Source organism: Rhinolophus hipposideros (assembly GCF_964194185.1).
Source record: "Rhinolophus hipposideros genome assembly, chromosome: 3".
Taxonomy (NCBI): Eukaryota; Metazoa; Chordata; class Mammalia; order Chiroptera; family Rhinolophidae; genus Rhinolophus; species Rhinolophus hipposideros.
In genome coordinates, this window is record NC_138049.1 from 85,632,760 (window position 1) to 85,655,857 (window position 23,098).

Sequence of the window (23,098 nt, forward strand, 5' to 3'; positions counted from 1 at the left end):
TGGCAAACTGAATTGAGGCAAACTGAATCAAATTGAATCACAATTTTACGATTCAAGTGGGTTTAACAACTAGAACTATGTGCTCGTGTCTTGCACTATAATTGTGGCTAATACATTGAGCAGTATTGTATTAATAAAGTCCAGATGTGAAAATCAAAATAATGGCAAGCTCTCCCTGTAATAAAAGACATTTGATCTCATTGACAGTGGCATCTCTACTACCTGCCTGGTTTACTGAGGAGAATACTATTGTTCTTTGAAAGCCCTGATGATGGAGAGAGCTTTCAAACAAATACTGATGGGGCCCAATTTCCTTGTCTTTCAAATTCCTTTTCCTGCCAGCTCGTGAACACACACACACACACACACACACACACACACACACAAAGGCAAATGTTAATTATTTTATCTGAAGTTTCATCAACAAAGGAGCTAAATAAGGAATAGGGACAGTAGAAATGTAACTGCTGTGTGTGATGTCAGAGGGGTAGCAGATTTGGGGAGGGGGTTATCACTTTATGAGGGGTATAAATGTCTAACTATTGTATTGTTTTGTACACCTGAAACTAATAATAATAAAAAATTTTCATACATGTAGAATCATACTAAAAAAAAGCTATGAAGAATGAATAAGAAATGAAAATTGATTAGTACTATCACTGTTTTGGGCGATAAATGATTATTTGGGTAAATGCATTGAATGGCTGAGAATAGAATTGCTTTCTCATTAATAAATATGCAAAAGTTATTCTCAAATTTATACAATTCATATTAATTTCCTCTGAATCTTGCTAGAGAACTTGTACGTTTGGGTTGAGCCATGTGAAAAAGTTCTCTATTTTTCTTTCTCTCTTTGTACAAACTGTGGTATACATATTCTTCATGATTTTATCAGCAAGGGAATCATTAGAAGAAAGATTATCATATTTTACTCAAGGAGTTATGTTCCTGGGTATTTCAAGGCTCAGTTTGGAGTAAATTATTGATCCATTAGTTTTTAATTACAGTTGTGATACTATGAGAGCCCTTGGAACGGTTGTACTGAATCTGAACTCTGATTTGATGGGTTTTATTTGTATTATTCATAATATCCTTATTTTGTCACTTGGTCTGAAAGAAGAACCAAGGTTAATAGCCTCAGCTTCTGTTTATGAAAGCCCTTATTTATAACTTTAAATATCAATAGATGGTCATATAATATTGATTCTCATAAATTTTTCCTTTTCCAAATTAGATTATTTTAAGTAGCAGTGTTAACTCTAAATGGATTATATGTTTGAGATTATGCATTATTCAAGTTAAAAATCCAATTATAACATTCTTTCTAAGGATACAGTGAATAAATATTTTAATTAATAATCGCTTTATTTCTTTTTAGGGAATCCCAGGATTTCCTGGAAACCAAGGATTAATGGGACAAAAGGTAAGTATTAATGAAAGTTGAAAGATTTAGGCCTGGATCTGCCTATTAAAAGGGCAAAGTGGTGATACGTCTTCACATAGAATACGTTTTTTACCACATTCACGGCAACAGTTAATTGTTCAAATACGGTATAATTTCAGATGCTATTATTTTGAACTTACAGATTACTTCTTTTTGTTGTTTTATACAGATAATGTTAATTCAGATTTACATACATGCTTTCTATTTTACTTGGTTGCTTTTCTATCTTGTGCTCTTAGACCCTCCTTTGGGAGTAGTTTTACTGCTTCCAGAAATACTATGTCTTTAGAAGTTCCTTTAGTACAACTATTTTGGCAATAAACTTTCAGTTTTTATTTAATTACAAATATCTCTACTCTTGTTTTTGAGAAATAATTTTGTGGGACGTATAACTCAAGGTTGACGATTATTTTCTCTTACCACATTGAGGATTTTTTTTTCTATTATCCCCTGGCTTCTGTTGTTAACTATGAAAAATCTGCTTTGATGCAAATTACCATTCTTTTGTAAGCAGTATCTCCATTTGGGATTTTGTTTTTAAGGTATCCTATTTGTTTTCAGTGTTTTTAAAATTTACTACTATGTATCTAGATATGGACTTCTCTTTATTCATCTTGGGGGAAATTCAGTTTGCTTCCTGGGTCTGTGGAATTATTTCCATCAACTCTAGAAAACATCAGCCATTATCTCCACATTACTACTTTTTCATTCACTCTGTTGCCTCTCTCTGGAATTCTAGTTAGATAGATTTTATCCCTTCTAATTTTGTCTTCTATATCTCTAAATAGCTTTTTATTTTCATATCCTTGATTTTTGTCTTACTTCTGGTTAATTTTTTGGACATATTTTCCAGGGCACTTATTTTTCCTTTACTGTGTCTAATCTGCTGTTTAAATCATCAGTTGATTTTTAAAAAATTAAACAGTCATATTTTTTATTTCTATTCCAATTTTTAATAGCATCTATTTATTCTTAATAGTTTCTTGTTCTGTTTTCAGTCCTAATAGTCTTTCTGATTCCATTTTTCAATTTGTAAAGATTTCACATATAGTTCTAAATTCTGTTTCTGAAAATCTACTACCTGCAGTTTGTTCACATTCCTGTTGACTCTCATTCTGTGGCTTGCTGCCTCTTTCTTTTTTGTTGATTATGAACTCATTGCTTCATATTAGTTTATGGAAGTCATCTGAGCCAACTTGAGGCATGGAGAGCTGCCTCCTGCTGGTAGCCATGGGTACCATTTCAGCCCCCTTTGAAAATTCTGCTTCTTCCCATGGCTGGCCCAACAGTCAGTTTCCCTGAGTTGAGCATCTCCTCTCAGACAATCCCAACCTTCTGACTCCTGAATCTCCCCCTCTGGCAAGGTTTCTGAACAGTTTCAAATCATCATAGTGATAGCCCAACCCAGAGTGTATTTTATTCAAATGAGGGACCTTCGAAGACCTCCCCTACTTCTTTTTTTTTTAATTTTTATTTTAATTTATTAGTTTCAGGTGTACAAGACAAGGTAATACTTAGACGTTCATCATTTATATCCCTCACACTGTAGAGAATGTTATTTCCAGGGGGTTGTGTTCTGGATTCAGAGACTCCCTTGGAGCACATAATCAGCCACAGTCCCTGAAGTTGAAGTCTAAATGCTGTTGTTCTGTGCCCTAATTTTTAAAATGTTTGTGTTTGCTATTATAGTGCTTAACCTCTAATAAGAAAATTTTCTCTTGATTTTTTTTTTCTTTTTGCCTCACTTTATCAACTCTTTGTGAACTGGTAGTCTTCCTTTGAAAGAATGGCGAGTGTCACACCTGATTTCCTAAGGATAATATTTGACTTAGTAATTCCACAGACCCTAGACCCAAATCTTTAAGGTGTTAGATTACTGAATTTTCAGCCTTGCCTTCCTCCTTTCTTACAGTAGATTAAGGAAATAAAGAAAAATTGGGATGGTTGATAATGATTTTTTATTCCATAGTGCTTTGGTAGGAAGTTCCTGGAAATAAATTGATAATTTCTGATATTAAATCTGATCTGTATTTGATTTTTAGGGAGAAATTGGGCCTCCGGGACCACTAGGAAAAAAAGGAGCTCCAGGGATACCTGTATGTTAATGTTATTATTATCAGAGTGTTTGAAATATTGTTACTATGTACTAGGTATTTTCATTCTGGAGTTCAGAAAATTGGATGGGACCCAGCAATGTGCTTTTGGGGGTCCACAAATTCCATCCATTTGTGTGAAAAAGATTATGTTTATAGTCATTTTTCTAGAAGATTGTAGATTTCTTCTAATTTTCAAAAAGTTGATCATGCAGAGATCAAGATTCCTTACTATAGATAAACCAGAAAACAAATATTCTAGTTATTCATTAAAAAAGTACTAAGTACCATGAAAAAGTCTAAAGCTCAATTAATGTTATTTTTTCCATTTTTCAGAAATTTACAAATTTATTGTACAAATGATGCCAAATGCATTCAGAAGGGGTAGTATAGAAAGATCCTAAATTAGTGAACAAATTATTTTGGAAGTTTTGAAAGTGGAAGAGACATATGAGTTTGATGTTAGAAATTATGAAAATTTTGTTAGGTGTGTGCAGAATTACATAAATGTTTTATAAGTTTATTGCTATAAATGATGTTTTAGTATATGAATCAAACTGCTTATAATAGCTTTTTCTTTAAATAAAAGAAATCACTTTCATGTTTGAGAGTTTATGAGTTTACATTTAATTATGTAAGTTAAAAAAGCAGATATTTTACTCAGTGCTTGCTAAAAGATTTGCTGAACTTTGCATGTCAGAGTAAATAGAGAGATTTAAAAGAAGATTCTTATATGGAATATTCTTCCTCTACCTACATCATCACTACCAAGTTATTTGTCCATTGAAGTAATAAATTAAACTTGTTTATTTACCAGTATCTAAGTTAGCCTCCAGAAAAGTGAAAGTTTGAATAGAACTTTATTGTGAACTTCAAGAATATCTATATTTAACGTTCCTAATATATTTTACACAGTGCTATGAACTAATACATTTTACATGTTATAATTGCAATGATATCCTAAATTGACAGTAAAGTATAATAGTGATAACATGACATTTTTAATATGAACATATTGAGATTGTGTTTTCTGATGATATTAACTGAATTATTTTTTTTTGCTCATCATATTTCCTTTGTCATGTGTAAGAGGAAGCAAGTGTTAAATATTATTATATTTAAAGTAAACATAAATCAGGTCCTTGATGCTAGATTAGTTAAGATTGTCTTATTTGAATTATATGGTTAAAATATGGCCATTTTTGTAACTTGAAGAGAGATTATTCAGAGAATTCATTAGGTTGTAAATCTTTCAAAATATTGTTCAAAAAATAGAAATTATAAATAATGTTGATCAAGATAACATCTATGAAGAAACCTAATTCTTTAGCCATCATGACAAAAAAGAAAAAGTGTAGGAAAAATAAAGTTTTCTTTACGTTTGTGTTTTACTAGCTCTCCAGTAATTGGTGCTATTTGTAGACTGAGCAACAGAATAACAAGGACTCTGCTAGCCTTTTTGCTACCTTGCATAGGTTGATTCTTTATTATCCTTTATTTAGATGTGCATGAGAAACTTTCCCAAATATTGTATTATATTTCAATGGCTTAATTATGATGAGAATGTGTAACTTGAAAATGAATTTAGTATCTTAAAATATATATTTTTACATTACTTTTTAAATTCTTGCTTAATAATGTAGGGTTTGATGGGAAGTAATGGCTCACCAGGTCAGCCTGGCACACCAGGATTGAAGGTAAATATAAGGAAATTAGTAAAATTGAGAACTTTGTGCAAAGTGACTATGTACCTCAGTAAAAGTTTTAACTATATTTATTTTGAATGTGTTTTTAATTTTGTGACAATCACTTGTAAAAATAAGATCATAGCCAAAACTAGACATGTAAGACAGAGTAGAGCAGGTCTGGTTTACTCTGGGTAGGGCCTAGAATCTCTCACTGCTTAGCGCCCTACTTTCTTATTGGCATCTCAGAGGGCACTCGGGAATATGTAGAGTTCTATGATGTATCGTGCCAAACCCACCAATCTAGAGCATTAGTAGTTATGATTGAGTACTAACACTTATATCAATTACCCCGTACTATTCTTAGTATTTATATTTAGTGGAACGTAGATGGAATTTTTATTTTTAAAATGTCTTGTAGTGAGTTTTTTTAAGCATTTCTTCCCTCAGGACTGTGGGTGCATATTATCTTCACTGTCAGGTTTTTAAAAAGTAAGACAAGCTTGGCAAATATATTTAGAATGTCAGGTTAGGTATGCTCATGGCAGAACTGAAATTCTTTGAATACCATAGTATGACCATTTTCTAGGTGTATAGAAGAATCATACTCTAAGAGAAGTATTTTTTTGTTATTATTATATTTTTAGAGGTTCAAATCAAACTTTCTCAAATGTTTAATGAGTAGAGTCAAGAACAACCTTCCAAAAGGAAGTGATGGAATTGCTGTTTTGGAAGCATTCAACTAGGCATTAACCCGAAGGAATAGACACTAATCTATTCTACATTAAATCTCTAAAGTATTAAAGAAGAGGCAGGATAAAATGACATGGAACCCAATGATTAGGGACAAGTAGCTGCCCTTTCACCCAGGGTGGACCCCCCCACACACACCTCCCTTGGAATATTGAGGGTCCTAAGTAGTTGTAGGTGTGCAGAGTTGGTATAAAACCCTTGAGTGACTGGGCTCGCCAAGTAGAGGTTCTCCATAATTTCTCAAGGTCATTTTTAGTTGTATACCCCTTGAGTGTCTGAGGTATAGTGGCCTCTCCCATAGTGTTCTGGATACTCTAATTCTTGAGAATTCTTGAAAGCCTCAGATTTCATCAGCTTTTATAAGTTAGCCACTTCACATTGTTGGTTCATGCTGAGCTGAAGGTAAATTAAATCTGCTGGATTTTCTAGAAAAGATGTTAGAATAAGGTATTTCCGTCATTTGTAAATTCTGTTGATTTGGCTGGGGAAATAAGTAGCTGTTTCCAATATCACAGTTTGTTCATTTTTACATGAATGGCTGTAAAGTTCACTTTCCCTTATTTTGTACCTGTGCAATTATTTTGTTAAAAATGGATTCAATATTTTAAAATTATACCTGTTAATGTAATCTTTTCAGTGAAACATTTCAACTTCTTTTCATGCATTACATATTAGCTCCATTGTTGGACATATTTTCTGCAAAGGACCAGATAGTAAACATTTTAGTCTTTGAGGGCCATATAGTTTCTGTTGCAACTACTCAACTCTGATAGTTTAATGTAAAAACAGCATTGAAGAAACATAAACTGTGTGGGATGTGCCCGTGTTCCTCTAAAACTTCATTTACAGAAACATGCATTGGGCTGGATTTAACCCATGGGCCTTAGTTTATTGACCTCTGTATCAGCTTATCGCTGCCAGTTTTGTCAAGTATATGTTTATGAACCGTGCCTTCCATATCATTGGTACAAGGTCTAGGGTGAGACAAAACGCTGTATTAAATAGGGCAGGGCTGAGGCTGAAGTTCTCTGGTAAATCTTTAGAAAACTTTTAATTTAGATCATCATACCCCTTTTTAAAATAGCTGTTGAACCATCATAAGTCTATTTTACCATACTATACTTTTTAAAAATATTATTTAAATGATATTAGGATATATTAACATGATCAAGTCATGCAACTTTTGGCAAGTGTCACTTCTGAATTTAGCTTAATTATTTAGCTTAATCATTTGTAAAATGAGAAGTATTCAGGAAACCTTGTTCTATGGTTCAACAGTGCTGTTATGTGCTAAATGCTTTCATTAAATTCCTATTAGGTTCACATGTTTCTTAACATGAGCAGCCCAGAACTTTTCAAAAGCTGAAAATGAAGTTGGTTCCCTTATGATTGAACCCAACTTGGCTATGGGTGATCATTACCTGCCCCTTCCAAGTGTCACACCGACCTGTTTAGTTAGGGCTTTTTCCAGACCTTGACTGGGTTGTGATTTCAGATAATGACATATATTTGAAAACCAGAACTACCTTTAACAATCTCTCCTTATTAGCCAGTATCCAATCCTCTTTTCTTATGTTACATTCTTTGCTCTGTCAACTTAGTCTTACTCTCTAAGACTCTGTTAGAGAAGTCTACACTGGAATCCTGAAAAAAAGCACAAACTAATGTTTTCTGATTCATACCGGTACTTCTTCAAAAAAGTCACTGTACATCTGAAGCTAATTTGCTTTTGTTCAGTCACATTCGGCAGGTAAATCATAGTGAGAAAGTGAAACAAAGTAAAGATAAATATTCTCAACCCAGAGAATACTGTTAAAATATATGTCTCTCATCTGGGCAGTGTGGAAACCTAGCTAATTAGTGCTGGTCCCTAAAGATTTGAATCTCTCCCCTTATACTTGCAGCTGCCAATATAAAAGGCCAGTAAAGCATTTAACACATGCTTTTCAAGAGCTTTATAAATGTGTGGGCTTACTTCTTTGCATAAAAAAATTCTCTTCATAAGTAGGCTTAACATATAGAGTCTATATTTCAAACAATTGAAAAGTTGAAAATGTAAAAATTATTTAAAATATATTTCCTTAAATGTCTATGTCAGAAAAATCTGACTGATTTTTTATTTTATTTTAATTCTAATGGTTTTGATGTATTGACAGGGAAATAAAGGTGAACCTGGAATGCAAGGGATGCGTGGGACTTCTGGGCTCAAGGTAATTGTGATTTGAGGCATTTGGAAACATTTTCAAAGAATTATAAATCCCCCCCCCATCATTTGATGGGATTAACATTTTGTATCCCTTAAGAAAAGTTACCTGAAATTAGGATTGTGTATGTCACAAAATTAAGGTACATGAAAGGAAATGGCCGATGTGGGCCAATTGCATTTCTGTTTTTTGGATACTTTATCATGGTTTGGATAATAAAGGCATGAAATATGCTTTGACTGCTTTGACTTGATTTTTCTAGAAATGATGACATTTGTATGCTAATATGAACACATTCTCTGGTCCAGAAAATATCACTGTCTTACATACTCAAAACAAAAGTGTGTGACTTCTGTGAGTGGTGCATTTCCTTTGTTTGCTGATTGATGGAACTTTATTTTCAGTGTGGAGACCAATGGCTGCCTTCACCAGTGTCCTTCAAACCAAATAGTTTGTTTCAAAGAGATTTTCAATTTTCTTCCAGCTTTTAAAAATCTAGAGTAATGTTCAATAGCTCAGGAGTGGGCATAGTGAGCAAAGAAAACAAAACTTAGTTTACACAAAAGACAGTAGTCTTTAGTTCATATGACAGAGTTTTGGACCAACAGTTAAACACAAAACAGTACAACAATGAAGCATGTTCAGGATTACATCCCATCTCTTGCAATTTTAAACTAAATATTATTGAGACATCACTTTCTGAGAATTGCCTAAAGAAATTTTAAAGAAAGGGAAGAACCCTTATGAGATGATGGAAAGTAGAAAATTTGAGTTAAGATAACTCATGGATATTCTTTGTACTGAATAATTTACTTCTAAGAAAATATTCCATAGGTATAAAGAAAAAATATGAATATGCATACAATTTAGTATAAGGTTGTTCACCCAAATATTGTTTATAAAATAAACATTATTAAGCTAGTGTTTAATAATAGAAAATGTATTAAGTAAAATACAGTAAGCCAATGCAGTTGAATACTATTATGTAATTAAAAATTATATTTTAAAAAGCATATGACAGGGGTGGCCGTTTAACTCAGTTGGTTAGAACGTGGTGCTGATAGTAACACCAAGGTTGCTGCTTCAGTTCCCACATGGGCCACTGTGAGCTGCGCCCTCCTTAAAAACACATATATATATACATGTATATATATATATATATATATATGTACACATATACATATATACACATATATATATACATATATATGTATACATATACACGTATTTGTATATGTATATGACTTAAAGAACTTCATAATCTATTTTGAAGTAAAAGATGTAATTATGCATACATAGCACACATTAGTAACTAAGTTGTGTATGTGTGTTTGTGAGAGGTAGAGAGAAAATATGTAACAAAATTAAAATAGTGGGTAATGAGATTTCAATAATTTTTATTATTTTTATTTACCAGTTTTGTAGCAATAAAATAGGGTTTTTAATGTAGCAATATGAGAAAAAAGTTTCAAGAAGGAAGAGAAAGTGGCTAGTAAATAAAAAAGGATACCTGTGTTTATTTTCACTACTTTATTATTTACTTTATTGAAGTTATAAAACACAATAAAAATACCAAATATTTATAACATTTTAGAATATGGTATGCCATCAGAACTTCTTAATTATAGGAAAAAATGTAAAAAATTTTCTTGGCGTTCCAGTAAACTTTTCATCCTTTACTATTTCTGTAGTAATAACAATACATGTCAACACATTGTTTAACTACCAGTTTGAAATTTGAAGTGTCTGCAGAGATAAAAGCAGTAGTATTGCTCATAAGCAGCAGGTCTGTGATAGTTATGAAATTTCTGTATTACTCAGGGAGAACAAGGAGCAGTGGGTCCCCCGGGAGAACCAGGATACCTGGGCCTACCTGGAATTCAAGGGAAAAAGGTATTTGTTGTTTAGGACATATAATTCACTTTAATCAGTTACTAGCGTGAGTTTTCCTTTAGTGAAAGTAACATAGTAGGACTGATTATACTTTTAATGATAAGCTGACTTAGTGTATATTTATTGTACTATGTATAATATGTTCAATCCGATGCTAATAGCTGTGGTGTCATTCATGCCCCTGCGTGGGGATTGCCTCATACATGAGGATTTTGAAAGGGGCATGCAGATCAGGAAATATAAACATACAATTACATAGTATCCTGTAAATTTAGATTGTTTTGCAGTCATTCCAGGTGAGTCAAGAATATTTTTGGAAAAGTATTCACCATCCGGCACTCTTACCAAATATGAATATCACTCTTATCAAAATTAGGGCAAAAATCTGAAAGGATAAAAATTGTAACCAGAATGTTTGATCATGAAGTTCCTATCTTTAAAACAATTACGTTACATAGAAGTTTATTTAAAATTAATAAGGGGTTTCAAATACAAATCATATATACTCATATAAAATGTTGGTGAGATAAGGCAGCAACACTTTAGGTTTTCTCTCTCTCTCTCTCTCTCTCTCTCTCTCTCTCTCTCTCTCTCTCTCTCTCTCTCTCTCTCGTGTTAAGGAACCCTGAGCTGTATGTGTATAAATATTATTATTTGTTTGAAGTTGTAAGAAACACTGACTGCCCATTTGTCAAAGAAGTCCATCCCATTTTAAATACATATCTTTCAGGCTAAAAGCAAATATACTGGTTTTTATTCTGGAAAGAATACAAACTCTTAGGTCTCCATCTTCATATTCTCTGCTGTTTCAGTTATTCTGCCATTTCCTTTTTCTATCCCTCATGTATTGTCTACTTGGCCCCTAAATTATTATGCCCAGTCCAATCCTTGACCTCTTCGTTTTGATGAACAGTGGGAATCACTTACTGACAGTGGAATGGCCCTCATAGCAGCAATTAAGTGTTAGACTCTTAGTGAATATTAAGTCAATGTACTGTGAATATATGTTTAGATTTAGAGAATTTCCTAGTTCAAACACTTGCCATTTAAAATAAATCCTGTATTTTTTTTGCTGTAAACACAAAACTCTATTCTGTATGTTAAGATAGCATGGTGAGATAGAAATTTGAAAACAGTGCCCAAGTTCAACTTAGGTCGAGTGCTTACCTTTCCTGTGGGTTCATGATCTATGAAAATGAGGACATTGAACTAGTTAACCTCTAATGTTTCTTCTAGCTGAGAAACTCTTGCAAACTTACTATCATGGGATATAAATCCTCCTTTCCCCTACAAAATTTATTTTTGTAAGATATATTTTCTAAAATATTGTTTCAACGTTATGTTTTATTTCATTGTGTCCTATGAATCTGTGCCTACTGTGAACTTAATGGAAGATTTTCAGTTTGATATCACAAAACAACGTTTGTCAAAATAAGTCCTCTCTTACTTGTTTGTTTAACCACAGATTGTGATCGATATAGAAAAGTTTTCTTCTTCTCCGTAAAATAGGAATAGTAGTAAATGTTCTTTTGAATGTACAAGCACGGGGAAGTATTCATTTAGAACATCATTTTGACATAATGGGGGGTTTATTCTCTTCCCAAATATTGTGTTGTAATCAGCTTCTGTATTTAAGGTACTTGTGGAATTTGCATGAGATCATATATTTTTCTTTACTGTAGAAAAACATGTTTATTTGAAAGGATGCAGCATGTACTAGATTATGATACCTATAAAACTGCATTTTTGCAGGGGGACAAAGGAAATCAAGGTGAAAAAGGCATTCAGGTATGTTGCTGCCTTTTTTTTTTCTGCTTAGCAATAAAATCAGGGCTTTGTTCTTTTTAATTCTTACATTGCTTTTACAACCCCTTACTCTTTCACCATCAATATCTAATTGTTAAATCCCAGCTTTCTCCTTTGCTACTAAATTTCTCATATCTCATCAAGTCTAACTTTAAGGTTGTTCACCACTTCATTAGGTTAGAAAACTTGAGAACTAAGTGATTCAACAAAATAAAGACATAAATTATATCACATAATTTTAATATGTATTTATTTATATATTTACAGTGTACATGTTTCAAAAAGGATTTGAAATGGCTTATGGCACAAGTAAATTTGATAAATCATTAACATAAAATATAAAACATATTCAAACTAATAATTAGAAGGAGAATTATACCGAAAATTATATCAGGCTGAGGAAATCTAAGGTGGTTTAGAAAGATATTTGGTTTGGACTATCTTTGCAACAAAAGCAAAGAGGAGAACTGCTACTACTATGGGAGACAAGGATAGTTTCCCCTCCGTTTAAGTGGCTTTTGAATGGGTTTTTTCATTAACTGAACACTGACCCATGCATAGGATACCACTAGCGGAATCAATGATATACTTATTGGAATAAATTATATTTATTGGTCTTTCAATTTTTTAAGTTTTAGAAATGTAGGACTTTTTCAACTATAAATTACATATCTAGTGTCCAGATAGTACTTTAACGATGTTTTTAAGACTACAAAGCTCAGTTATAGTGGCTCAGTTTTGCTATATAGAATGAGCTCAATGTGAAAAGAAAAATACTTTGCAAAATTTCACACAATTTTGAAAGTTCCAGAATTTCTAGAGGCATGAAAGGACATTTCAAATTGAAGTAATAATAGAATCAAAATCTGCTAAGGACACAGTCTAACAGTTGTTTCATGGACTTTTTATACTGCAAATATTCAATTATTATTATGATACCTATAAATTAATTTTGAAATTAGGAGTGAGGTAAATTTTAAATAAATGTCTGTGATCTCTAGACCCATATATTCCCTTTTACTTCTTTACATTGCTTTTGGATGTCTCGTGTTCACTGTAACATGTCCAAATCAGAAATTGTCATCTTTCCCCATAAACCTCTCCTTCTCATAGCTTCTTTGTCATGGTAATTGGTACCACTACAGTCACTCAAGGGGAAAAAGTTCTTGGAAATCATCTTAAAACTCAATCTCTTTCTGTTTCTTTACATCAATTTTTACATATAAATGTCTCTTGAGCTTGGCCTCTTTTCCCTGTCCCCACTGTCCTAATTATTTCTTGTTAGAGATCCTGGAAAACTGTAATATCCTCTTAACTGGTCTATTTGAGTCTAGTCTATTTCCTCCCCCATGCTCCGCACACACTTTTACCAGCATACAATAACTACACTATATTTCTGCTTAGGAATTCCACAATGGTGCTCCATAAATTTCAAGATAAAGTCTGTCCCATAAATTGCCTCCTAGTTTTACTGAATCTTGTTCTTTACACTTATCCCTTGCCACTCTGCCCACTATTATCCACTATTGCCCACTGCTTTAGCCAAAAGGAATTACTTGCCTTTGTCCTGTGTCTGTCTCCCTGGTACACCCTCTTATTTTTTCTCTAGTTGGCGACCTCTATTCTTCACTGAAGGCTGCACCCAAGGTTGAGTCATTACCCTCCCCTGTCTGGCAGATGTTCCTTCCTATTTTCCAGTAGTATCCAGCCCAAATGTCCAATTACACAATGTACACTTATCAGACAGTGTTTTCATTATTCTTTTTAATTTTTTTATCTTCATCATTCTTGATTTAATTGCTTATCTTTCCCACCACATATTAAGCAATTTGAAAGCAGCAATGATATCTTGTTTCGGTTTCCTTAAGGGCCAGCAAAATAGGGGCTTCTCAGTAAATATTGGCCAAATGTACAAATGTACATTTACGTAAGTAAATGAACAAATCACTATGAAAGAATGATTTAAACTTGTAGTCACTAGGTCTTTAATTGCTTATATTATCTAGGCATGTGTTTTTCTAGAAACTGCTAATTATCTTGTTTGACATAGGGATAAAGTAGTGCTTCAGAGTCTAGCACAGTGTTGTATATGGTAGGTATCCAAGAATATTTATTGAACCAATGAATGTGTTTATATCTTATTAATTTTTCTCTCTATTCATTTGTCCTGTTTTAAATACCTTCATTCAAAATATTTTTGCAGTATATTTTTAATTTCTAAAAATTCCTTTAAAAAGTGGTCTTTTTATCTCCATGTATATAGTCAACACTGAACATAATTATGTCATTGAAATTAATACAATGTCCACAGCCATTGGATTTTTAAATTATTTTCATGCTGCAAATGTGGACTCAGCAGAACATTCTCAACAACCTAAAATTATTTACATGTTCTCCCAAAGTTTGTTCCTCATCTATATCCATTTTGACTATAAAATCAGGTTGACTTTCACTTAATCTTTTTCTCTGAGAGACTAAGTTCCCCATAACTAACATCATTTTAAATATTTTCATTCCTGCCAACTATAATTTTATATATATAATGTGATGGCTCAGTGTGAGGTCGGAGGGATAGTGGATGGGGGGAGGGGGGTTCACAGTGTGAGGGATATAAATGATGAACGTCTAAGTATTACCTTGTCTTGTACACCTGAAACTAATAAATTTTTAAAAACTAAAAATAATAAAAAAAATTTTCATTCCTGCTTTTGTGACATATTTGCTAGACTACAGGATAATATATGGTTTATGTTGTACGTGTGATTGCATTATATGTGTACAAACTAACTAGTAACATTTGTTGAATTTTAAAGGGTCAAAAGGGAGAACATGGAAGACAAGGGATTCCAGGACAACAGGTATTTTTTTTTCTTGGATGGAAAACAAAATAATGAATAATATAAATGAACAATGCTGAGAGAGAGGATTACTTGTAAATTAAAATGGATGGAGAGAAGTATAGATATAATGTACATTCTAAGCCTATGAAAATTAAAATGTTAGGGGATGGTGGTATAATGATTTGCTTTAATTGTTCATTTTGGTTTTTTTTTTCCCGTACTGATAATTTTGGTGGCTGTGAGACTTGCTTTTCAATGCTTTTTTTTTCTGGCCATGTAAGTGACTGAAGGTAGACAATTCCACCCATTTTTTGGAGTATTTATTGGCCAAAGGCAGTCATACAATGGCAGCATCTCCATACCTACTATTTAGTTTTGATTTTCTTCTTGGAATGGATGAGACCATATGTAGTGAAGGATTGTACTTGTTTTTTGTAATTTATTCAGAGATATAAATCACTATGCCAGACACTTATTAAAATGCAAATTTGAGGGACTGTGTTATGGAACAGATACATAAGATTCTTTTGCTTTTTCCCTGACTATACTCTCATTATTAAGTAGTGTTTCAGTGAGATTACCATGTGGCACGTAAGTTGAGTCAAATCCAAATTGGACAAAAACAAAAACAAAAACCATAGAAGTGGTGAATACTTGTGTAACATGCGTGCTGCTGCACTGCCTACAATCCAGCTTAGTTCCAACTTGGTCAGCACGGAGAGGGCAGCTGTACATAGGAGTCCTCCCACAGGGTGGGCCTCTCTCACATTTGGTGAAAGAAGGTTAATTACACCAGTTCTGGAGATAGGGAGATAAAACTGTATAGTGATGTCTCTGAGCACAGGGGTCTCTGTTTCTCATCCCTTGGAGGAATCTGAAAGTCCATGGGGGAGAGTGTTGGAAAGCATATGACAGCAAGGTTGTCTGTAACATGGGCTATAAGGGGAGTGCAAGATAGTAAGAAGAGTTGAGGCTTTAGAAGCTAACAATAAGCACAAAAGTATCTAAGAGAAGTGGATTCAGTTTCCCTGTTATGTTCAGTGAGAAAATGTCTTTTAAGTTTGGTATTCTTCCACTTGACGTAAATCCACTTGATGACACTACCAACTCTGTCCTTTTCCCTCCCTGGCAACAGTGACTGATGCCCTCAGTTTCCCTAAGTTAATCACACAGTATCTATAAACACCTGTTCTTAGAGGAAGACCTTCACCCCTCCAGCTTTTTAACCTCCCCAACCTTTGCCTTTCACCAAAAAATTGTTACTCAAAATAACTCTACAAAGAAGGATATTTCCTTTGGAATTTGAGCTCACTACTTACTAGCTAGCTCACTGGCTTATAGATGACACTGCCTGCGAGTTTCCCTTAATTTGTTTCTTTCTCGCTTCTCAAAAACAACAACAAAAAAATAGCAGGTCTGCTCCCCTAAGGCAGGATTTGGGTTTTGGGTTCCCTAGAAAGCTTCTGCCCTAGATTTATTGAAAGCCCATATTTCCCACCATCAGGAACTGAGCCTATGTGGAATATCCTGGGACCAGAAGAGTTGTTGGTTTTCAACAGCTGAATAGTCTACTCAAACATTTTAAGTAAACAAAGACTTATTTACCTACCCAGTTTCCCTGAAAATAAGACCTAGCTGGACAATCATCTCTAATGCGTCTTTTGGAGCAAAATTTACTATAAGACCCAATCTAATTTTACTAAAATATAAGACCATATAACATAACATAACATAACATAACATAACATAACATAACATAACATAACATGTAACGTAACACAACAAATAGTATAATACCGAGTCTTATATTAAGTTTTGCTCCAAAAAATGCATTAGAGCTGATGGTCCAGCTAGGTCTTATTTTCGGGGAAACACGTGTCATCCTACGAGGTGTTGCATGTGTGTAACTTTTTGGCCTCCCCATTGTGAATGGAGTTCAGCTGAATGTTTCTTTCATGAGATTATCTTAGTGGGTTTTCAGATGACAGCTGTTTTCAGTTTCAGCCCTAATTCAGTTCTAGTCCTGAACACTTACTGTTTTATCTTTCCTTTTACATGGGCTCTAGTTGTAGGATTATGCCTGGTAGAAAATACTGCTTTGTTTCTATAGAACCCTCAATATTTCAAGAATGGCCTTATAGAGAGTGTTTTGCTCACCAATAGATTTTTATATGAAAATTAAGTTAGTGTTGTTATGCTCACATTTTATTTTGAGAATTTACCTTTCTCTGTGCCATATATTGATTTTACCTAATTTTTCTTTCCTTTTGTCTAATTTGGATATCCATGTATAAGGAACCTAGAAACAAATCAAAATAAATATTCGAACTCAAAATTCATTATGTGAAATGTTATATACTAAATTTTATATTGAATTGCAGAACACAAGTTTTTAATTTTCAAGTTGAGTAATGAAATCCTACCTGTGTATGTGAAAGCCATGCCCTTTCCCTGAACTGATCTTGGGTGATTTTAGAGCTTGAGTGTACAATGGATTACAAAATTGAAAAAAACAATTCAATGCCTTTCCTGAAAGTTTTTATCATCTATGTCATTGGAATGAATATGTGAAAGAGATGAGTGGCAGGTAATTTAATAGAGCCCTATACATGTATGTATCCAGTGATTGGAATGAATTAATTTCATGTGTGGACTCCTCAGTGTTTGTATCACTGGGGAAAAATACCATATTGTACATTACACTGATTTTCTAATATCTGAATTACCAGTAGTGAGTGGTTTAGTCATAGGATAAATATGTATTTTCTTCACTATTAATTACCTTTAATGGTATCTTTGCCTTAACTTATCGTTTGTCATAGTACTCAATCAAAATTTAACTTTAAGAGCATACATTTGGAAAATAGAATACTCCTCTTAATCATAAAATAAAAAAGGAAATATACCTTATCTTACCTGATTTGAATTTTCATTTTTATTAAAATACTAACATATTTTAAATTCAGAATAGAATTTAAAATACTACAATTCCCATTCTAACCTCAATATTTGACCTGCAGCATATAGAAATATTCACATCTAAGAATGAAACAGTTCAATAAATTAAGGTTTATATTATCCATTGAGCATATTGCCTAGTCATTAACATCCTTTAAAAAGGCAAAAAAAGTCTCTTATATGTGAAATTCTAGCACTAATTCTATCAGTGTTTTCCAAACTGAAAATTAAATTCTGATTTAATGTGTGATAAAGGTGCATACCACATTGCTAGTATTGTAGCTTGCACATTTATTATAATTTTTTTCCTATTAATTTTCAAAGGGAATTCAAGGTCATCATGGTGCAAGAGGAGAGGTACGTTTCTTCATGTATTATGCTTCCTCTGCTCAGTTCTTGTTGCTTGGATTTTCAATATTATATAAATCTAACAAATGACCTTGCAAACAGAAAATATCCTTCATGTTCTTCAGTAGTTCCTAAATAGTGATTTTGGGGAGATGTAGATTCATTCAATTAGGTATGAAATGTTTTGTGTCTGCCAATATTATCGGTTCATTGGCGTATCTCTGGCACTATACCTACTGCCTACATAATATACTCAATAAAAAGTGGATATCTGTAGGGTTTGGTGGATGGGTAGGTGGATGGATAAATGACAGTTTAATGTGATATGAAACTCCCTTCCTGATCAATAACAGTATTTCCCAGCTCTTTCCAATATAACTTATGTATGTTCATATCCATATCTTTGAGGGTTTTTAAGATGCAATTAATTATAACTCCTAAAATGTTTAAATAGAACTTTTGAAGATTTCTTTTGTTTTCAGAAAGGTGAAAAGGGAGAACCTGGTATCAGAGGTGCCATTGGACCAAAAGGAGAATCTGGGATGGATGGCCGGATGGGGCCTATGGGTCCCCAGGGGCAACCTGGGGAAACAGGGCCTCAGGGACCTCCAGGATTGGATGGGAAGCCTGTATGTATTCTACTTTCTTTCATAGTTTTCATATTTTCACTGCTTTTCACTTGGTATGTACACGTTGTAATCCCTAATAATTTGATGCAGGGGAGAGACTTTTCAGAACAGTTTATTCGACAAGTTTGCACTGATGTATTAAGAGGTAAGTCTTGAACAGAGTTTTTAATAACTTTTTAAAAAAACGTAATACCAATTTTGGGTAGAAATTATAAAAGATATAAATAAGATAAAGAAGAAAATAGAGCACATTTATAAACCCTTCTCTGTTTTTTTTCTAGATTAGTGTTTTTATAAAGATGAAATAATACTCTTTTGTAAATTTTTCAGTTAAGCAATTTATAATTATTTCAATTAAATTTTCTGACATAATTATGATACTTCATAAATATGAAGTCATAGTTAAATTTGTTAATTTTATTTACCATTTTTTTGCAGAGAGCACTTTTCTTTTCCCCCCAATTTTAAGCAAATGATCAAATTTTACAGAACAGTGAATTCTTAGAAGTGACATTATTGGCTAATAGATATGCGTCTGTAAATTTTTAAAAAATTCTTAGAGATACCATTAACTGCCACTTACCATTTAAACAGAAGGCGGGGGGTGTTTGTTTTTAAGCCCAGCTACCAGTCTTACTCCAGAGTGGAAGAATTCAAAATTGTGATCATTGCCAGGCGCAACACGGTTCCCCTGGTATTCCTGGGCCACCAGGTCCTATAGGCCCAGAAGGTCCCCGAGGATTTCCTGGTTTGCCAGGAAGAGATGGTGTTCCTGGATTAATGGGTGCTCCTGGACGGCCAGGTGCCAGAGGATTAAAAGGTACTTAATTTGTGTGCATAAGCAAATGAACAACAAAATGGTACTTTTCGGATCCTCGCCCTAAATTCACTTAATAGGAAAGAGTTCATTTTTGTTTTCATGACAACAACAACAAAATATCGTAAATCCTATAGTATTTAAATAATTTTTCAACTGAGATAAAGAGCACTTATTTTCTTGAAGCAATATTTTCAAGCAGGGGGAGAGAGGGCAAAGTTATGAAGCATGAGAAGTTACAAATTAGAACATATTGACCATGAATTTGGAAATTTTACTAGAGTCAAATAAGGTCTTTAAATAGAAAATCAGAGATACCACTTCCTGTATTTTGACTTTGATAACTTCCTGTTACCAAAAATGATTCCTTTTTTTTTTTAATTATTGAAAAAATGTTTTGCATTTTTTGTATAGGAACCGTACTTCCTATAGCTCACAACTAAATTACTTCTCTTTGCCTTTGAATGTTTATGTGAAGTGTTGGTTGATAATTCTTCCCTGTAAATTTAATATTATGTGAACAATTTAGATATTTCAGCAAAACAATAAAAAAACAACTGTGATTAATAGAAAGGGCCAGTAAAGCCAAACTATTTTTTCTTTCTTAATATTTAATCCCCATTAAATATTTCTAAACCACTGATAATTTTTTTAAAATTTCGGTTCAAAAATGTTTCCCATTAGTAATATTATTACTAATAGGTGGCAAGCTATTTTAAAAAGATTTGTTTTTCTTCCAATGTGTATATTAACAGCTTTGAAAGAAATAATCTAGAAGGCAGTGATTTTACAGGAAAAATTAGCTCACTCTCATCTTTGACACTGCAGGCCTACCAGGAAGAATTGGGGCAAAGGGAAGCCAAGGGTTTGGGTACCCCGGACAGCAAGGCCCCCCTGGTCCACCAGGTAAGAGTTCATATACCCTCATAAGTGTTGCTGCATGTTTTGCTTTAAAAAATCAACATAAATCTATATCCAGTAATTTGAAACCAAGACTCTTTAAGTCACCTCTGCTAGCTGTGTTATTTAAATTTGCCATGCCTCAGTTTCCTCATTTGTAAAATGGTGAGGATATGTTTTCTGTATTATGACATTGTTGGAAGATTATCTGAGTTAAAATATATAGTGCTTTTAGGACAGTACATGACATTCATAGTTATATTTTCAATAAATATGCCCTGTTATCATTTTAGATGACGTTACCACCTCATGAGGCTTTTGTGTGGATCAAATAATTTAATATTATTTATGTAAAACACTTAGAACAATATCTACAATTGTAGTTAAGTGTTAAATAAATGTTTATTAGTAGTACTAGTAACAGGAAGTAGTAGTAGTAGTAGTAAGAAGTGCCCCGAAACGTTCTGCTTCATCCCCAAACCTGAATATTTTGCTTTTGTTATTTTGAGGTATCAACTTTAAAAGGCCATCCTAAATTAACTCTCCTTTCTTTGAACGTGCTAATGGAACTAATTAGTTTATGGTTCACAAATTAGTGCCATAACACCTGTGTACTGATCACTACTGTACTATGGTAGGGGCAATGTATTTAGATGTGCAAACTAAAAAAATATGTGTACCGGTAATAGTCATTTGCAAATATGGCTCAAAAGTGACTTCATTAGAGTTTTAACTTACCTATATGTCACCTGATAATTTATAATGATACTGGCAAAAAATATACTGAAAGGAAGAAATAAGTTTAGAGCCCACACACTAAAGTGTTAGAATGTTAGCTCAATGTCTTATTAAGAAGCATGATTGCTACATTATATAGCTTACCTTAGTTTTACAAAAATTACTGATTACTTTTGGATGGTCCTTTTCAAAGTGGATGGTGTGTAGAATTAGCAAGAGAATACCTCCTCTTTTCACATTAGTGCAAATATGTACAATTTTCAAAAAACATTTTTTTCAGTTTTAATATCTTACAGAATCAGCTATCTCATCATCAAAAACAAAACTCCTTTGTTAAAATGTTGTTAATGTCCCATCTTAGGTCCAGAGGGCCCTCCTGGAATAAGCAAAGAAGGTCCTCAAGGAGACCCAGGTCTCCCTGGCAAAGATGGAGATCATGGAAAACCTGGCATCCAGGGGCAACCAGGTCCCCCTGGCATCTGCGATCCATCATTATGTTTTAGTGTAATTGTCGGAAGAGATCCATTTAGAAAAGGACCGAACTATTAGTGTCTGATGCCTCATTCAGCAACCTAGGCCTGGTGCTTTTCTTTTGTGGTCTTTTGCATCTCAGGAAGATAACCAACAGTAATCCCTTGAAAAGAAACTAAAGTACCTCGGTGTTTTTATTATTACTGTTTTCCTTAAAGGAAAAATATATGAAAGGTCACGTATACTGATTTTAAAGTCTCCTCAGTACCTTGGAGCCTTTAGATTAGTAGCATTAACTAAATCTCAAGGGTTTCTTGTTAAGTCCATTTGTTTTCATCAAAGTTGAATATGGAAAACCACCATTGCCTGTTAGTCCATGTCAGTCACTGTGAAATATTTCACATTCCACCTCCATGTAGCTGAGTATTTGAATTCAGTTTCATGTCTGTGTCAATTTCATGTTTCATATCTCATGACTCATGCTTCTACATTAGCCAAAACATGTATCTGGTAATTGGAAATAAGATCAGGGCTGATATTCAGCTGGGACAGACCTTATTGCCATACCAATCATTTACTCCAGTGTCTGTGCTTATTTGATGGGGTGATGGACTGCTGGGTGGTCGATGTTTTGAATATTACCGCCCAAATAAAATTAATGTGCTTCTTATTTCATTTGCAAATTATCAAATTTGATTAATGACTAAGCTATGAAAGTATTGATTACACAGGGAATGGTCAAAATTATGTAACATTAAAACATTTTAGAAAAAAACATTTCATTGTACTTGTTCAGCATGTTCCAAGAAAACAGAAGTTCAGAAATATTAAAAAGACTTTCTTCTTCATACTTGCTGAGTAATTAGAATGTTTGTTGTATGCTTTCATTTTCTATTTCATTGATTATATGTGTATGTTCATATATGTTAACTTTCGTTGTAACAAAGCTAATGGGAATAAATGCTGTAGTTGAATGAAACTCCTCAGTTCCTATTATGTCTTGACATTTTTGGTAGACTTTAAATTACTATGAACAGTCTTTTATACTGTGCTTAATGCTTTTGTAAGAAATATAATTTGAGATATTTCATTCATATTATGCTCTAAATTTTATATTTGCTTGTTATTCAAAGTACAATAAAGTTTTGTACAAGACGGATTGTAGTGTCTTTTTTTTATAGTTAATTTTAACTGATTGTTGAATACATTATCCATATCAAATGGTCATTTATTCAGTGGGTATAAGTTTATATACCCTATTTTTAAATAACTGGTTCGTCTGAAATAAGAACTTAGAAATTCAGCTGGTGTGCTACTCACCTAAACAGGTATAGCATCTGCTTCCTGGCGCAGAAATGGCTGTTGATCAATGTTTAGCTTTATTGATATGTCATTCTATCACTCTGATGAGGATCTTGGAGGAGACTGAAGTCCATGACATTTCGTAGCTGAATTGGCGTAAGGTTTGGCTTGATGTTTTATCTCCAACAAAGCCCCAGGTGTCTTCTTAGGCCTAAAT

At 33.3% G+C, this 23,098-nt stretch overlaps 1 protein-coding gene across 4 annotated transcripts in view; it reads left to right on the forward strand.

Moving 5' to 3' along the window:
• The window catches only part of COL21A1 (collagen type XXI alpha 1 chain), a 153,923-nt gene extending 131,186 nt beyond the window's left edge, over positions 1-22,737 (forward strand). For 3 of the 4 annotated variants that reach the window (XM_081036180.1, XM_081036181.1, XM_081036179.1), the window contains exons 10-22: positions 1,379-1,423; positions 3,487-3,540; positions 5,181-5,234; positions 8,132-8,185; positions 10,001-10,072; positions 11,825-11,860; positions 14,692-14,736; positions 18,001-18,033; positions 18,507-18,653; positions 18,744-18,798; positions 19,273-19,473; positions 20,299-20,376; positions 21,470-22,734. In XM_081036180.1, the coding sequence (XP_080892306.1) occupies positions 1,379-1,423; positions 3,487-3,540; positions 5,181-5,234; positions 8,132-8,185; positions 10,001-10,072; positions 11,825-11,860; positions 14,692-14,736; positions 18,001-18,033; positions 18,507-18,653; positions 18,744-18,798; positions 19,273-19,473; positions 20,299-20,376; positions 21,470-21,657 (1,062 nt within the window). In that variant the 3' untranslated portion in view covers positions 21,658-22,734. Of the gene's footprint in view, positions 1-1,378; positions 1,424-3,486; positions 3,541-5,180; positions 5,235-8,131; positions 8,186-10,000; positions 10,073-11,824; positions 11,861-14,691; positions 14,737-18,000; positions 18,034-18,506; positions 18,654-18,743; positions 18,799-19,272; positions 19,474-20,298; positions 20,377-21,469 lie in introns of all 4 variants that reach the window. The other variant, XM_081036182.1, reaches the window with a different exon arrangement.
• Positions 22,738-23,098: the final 361 nt, after the last annotated feature.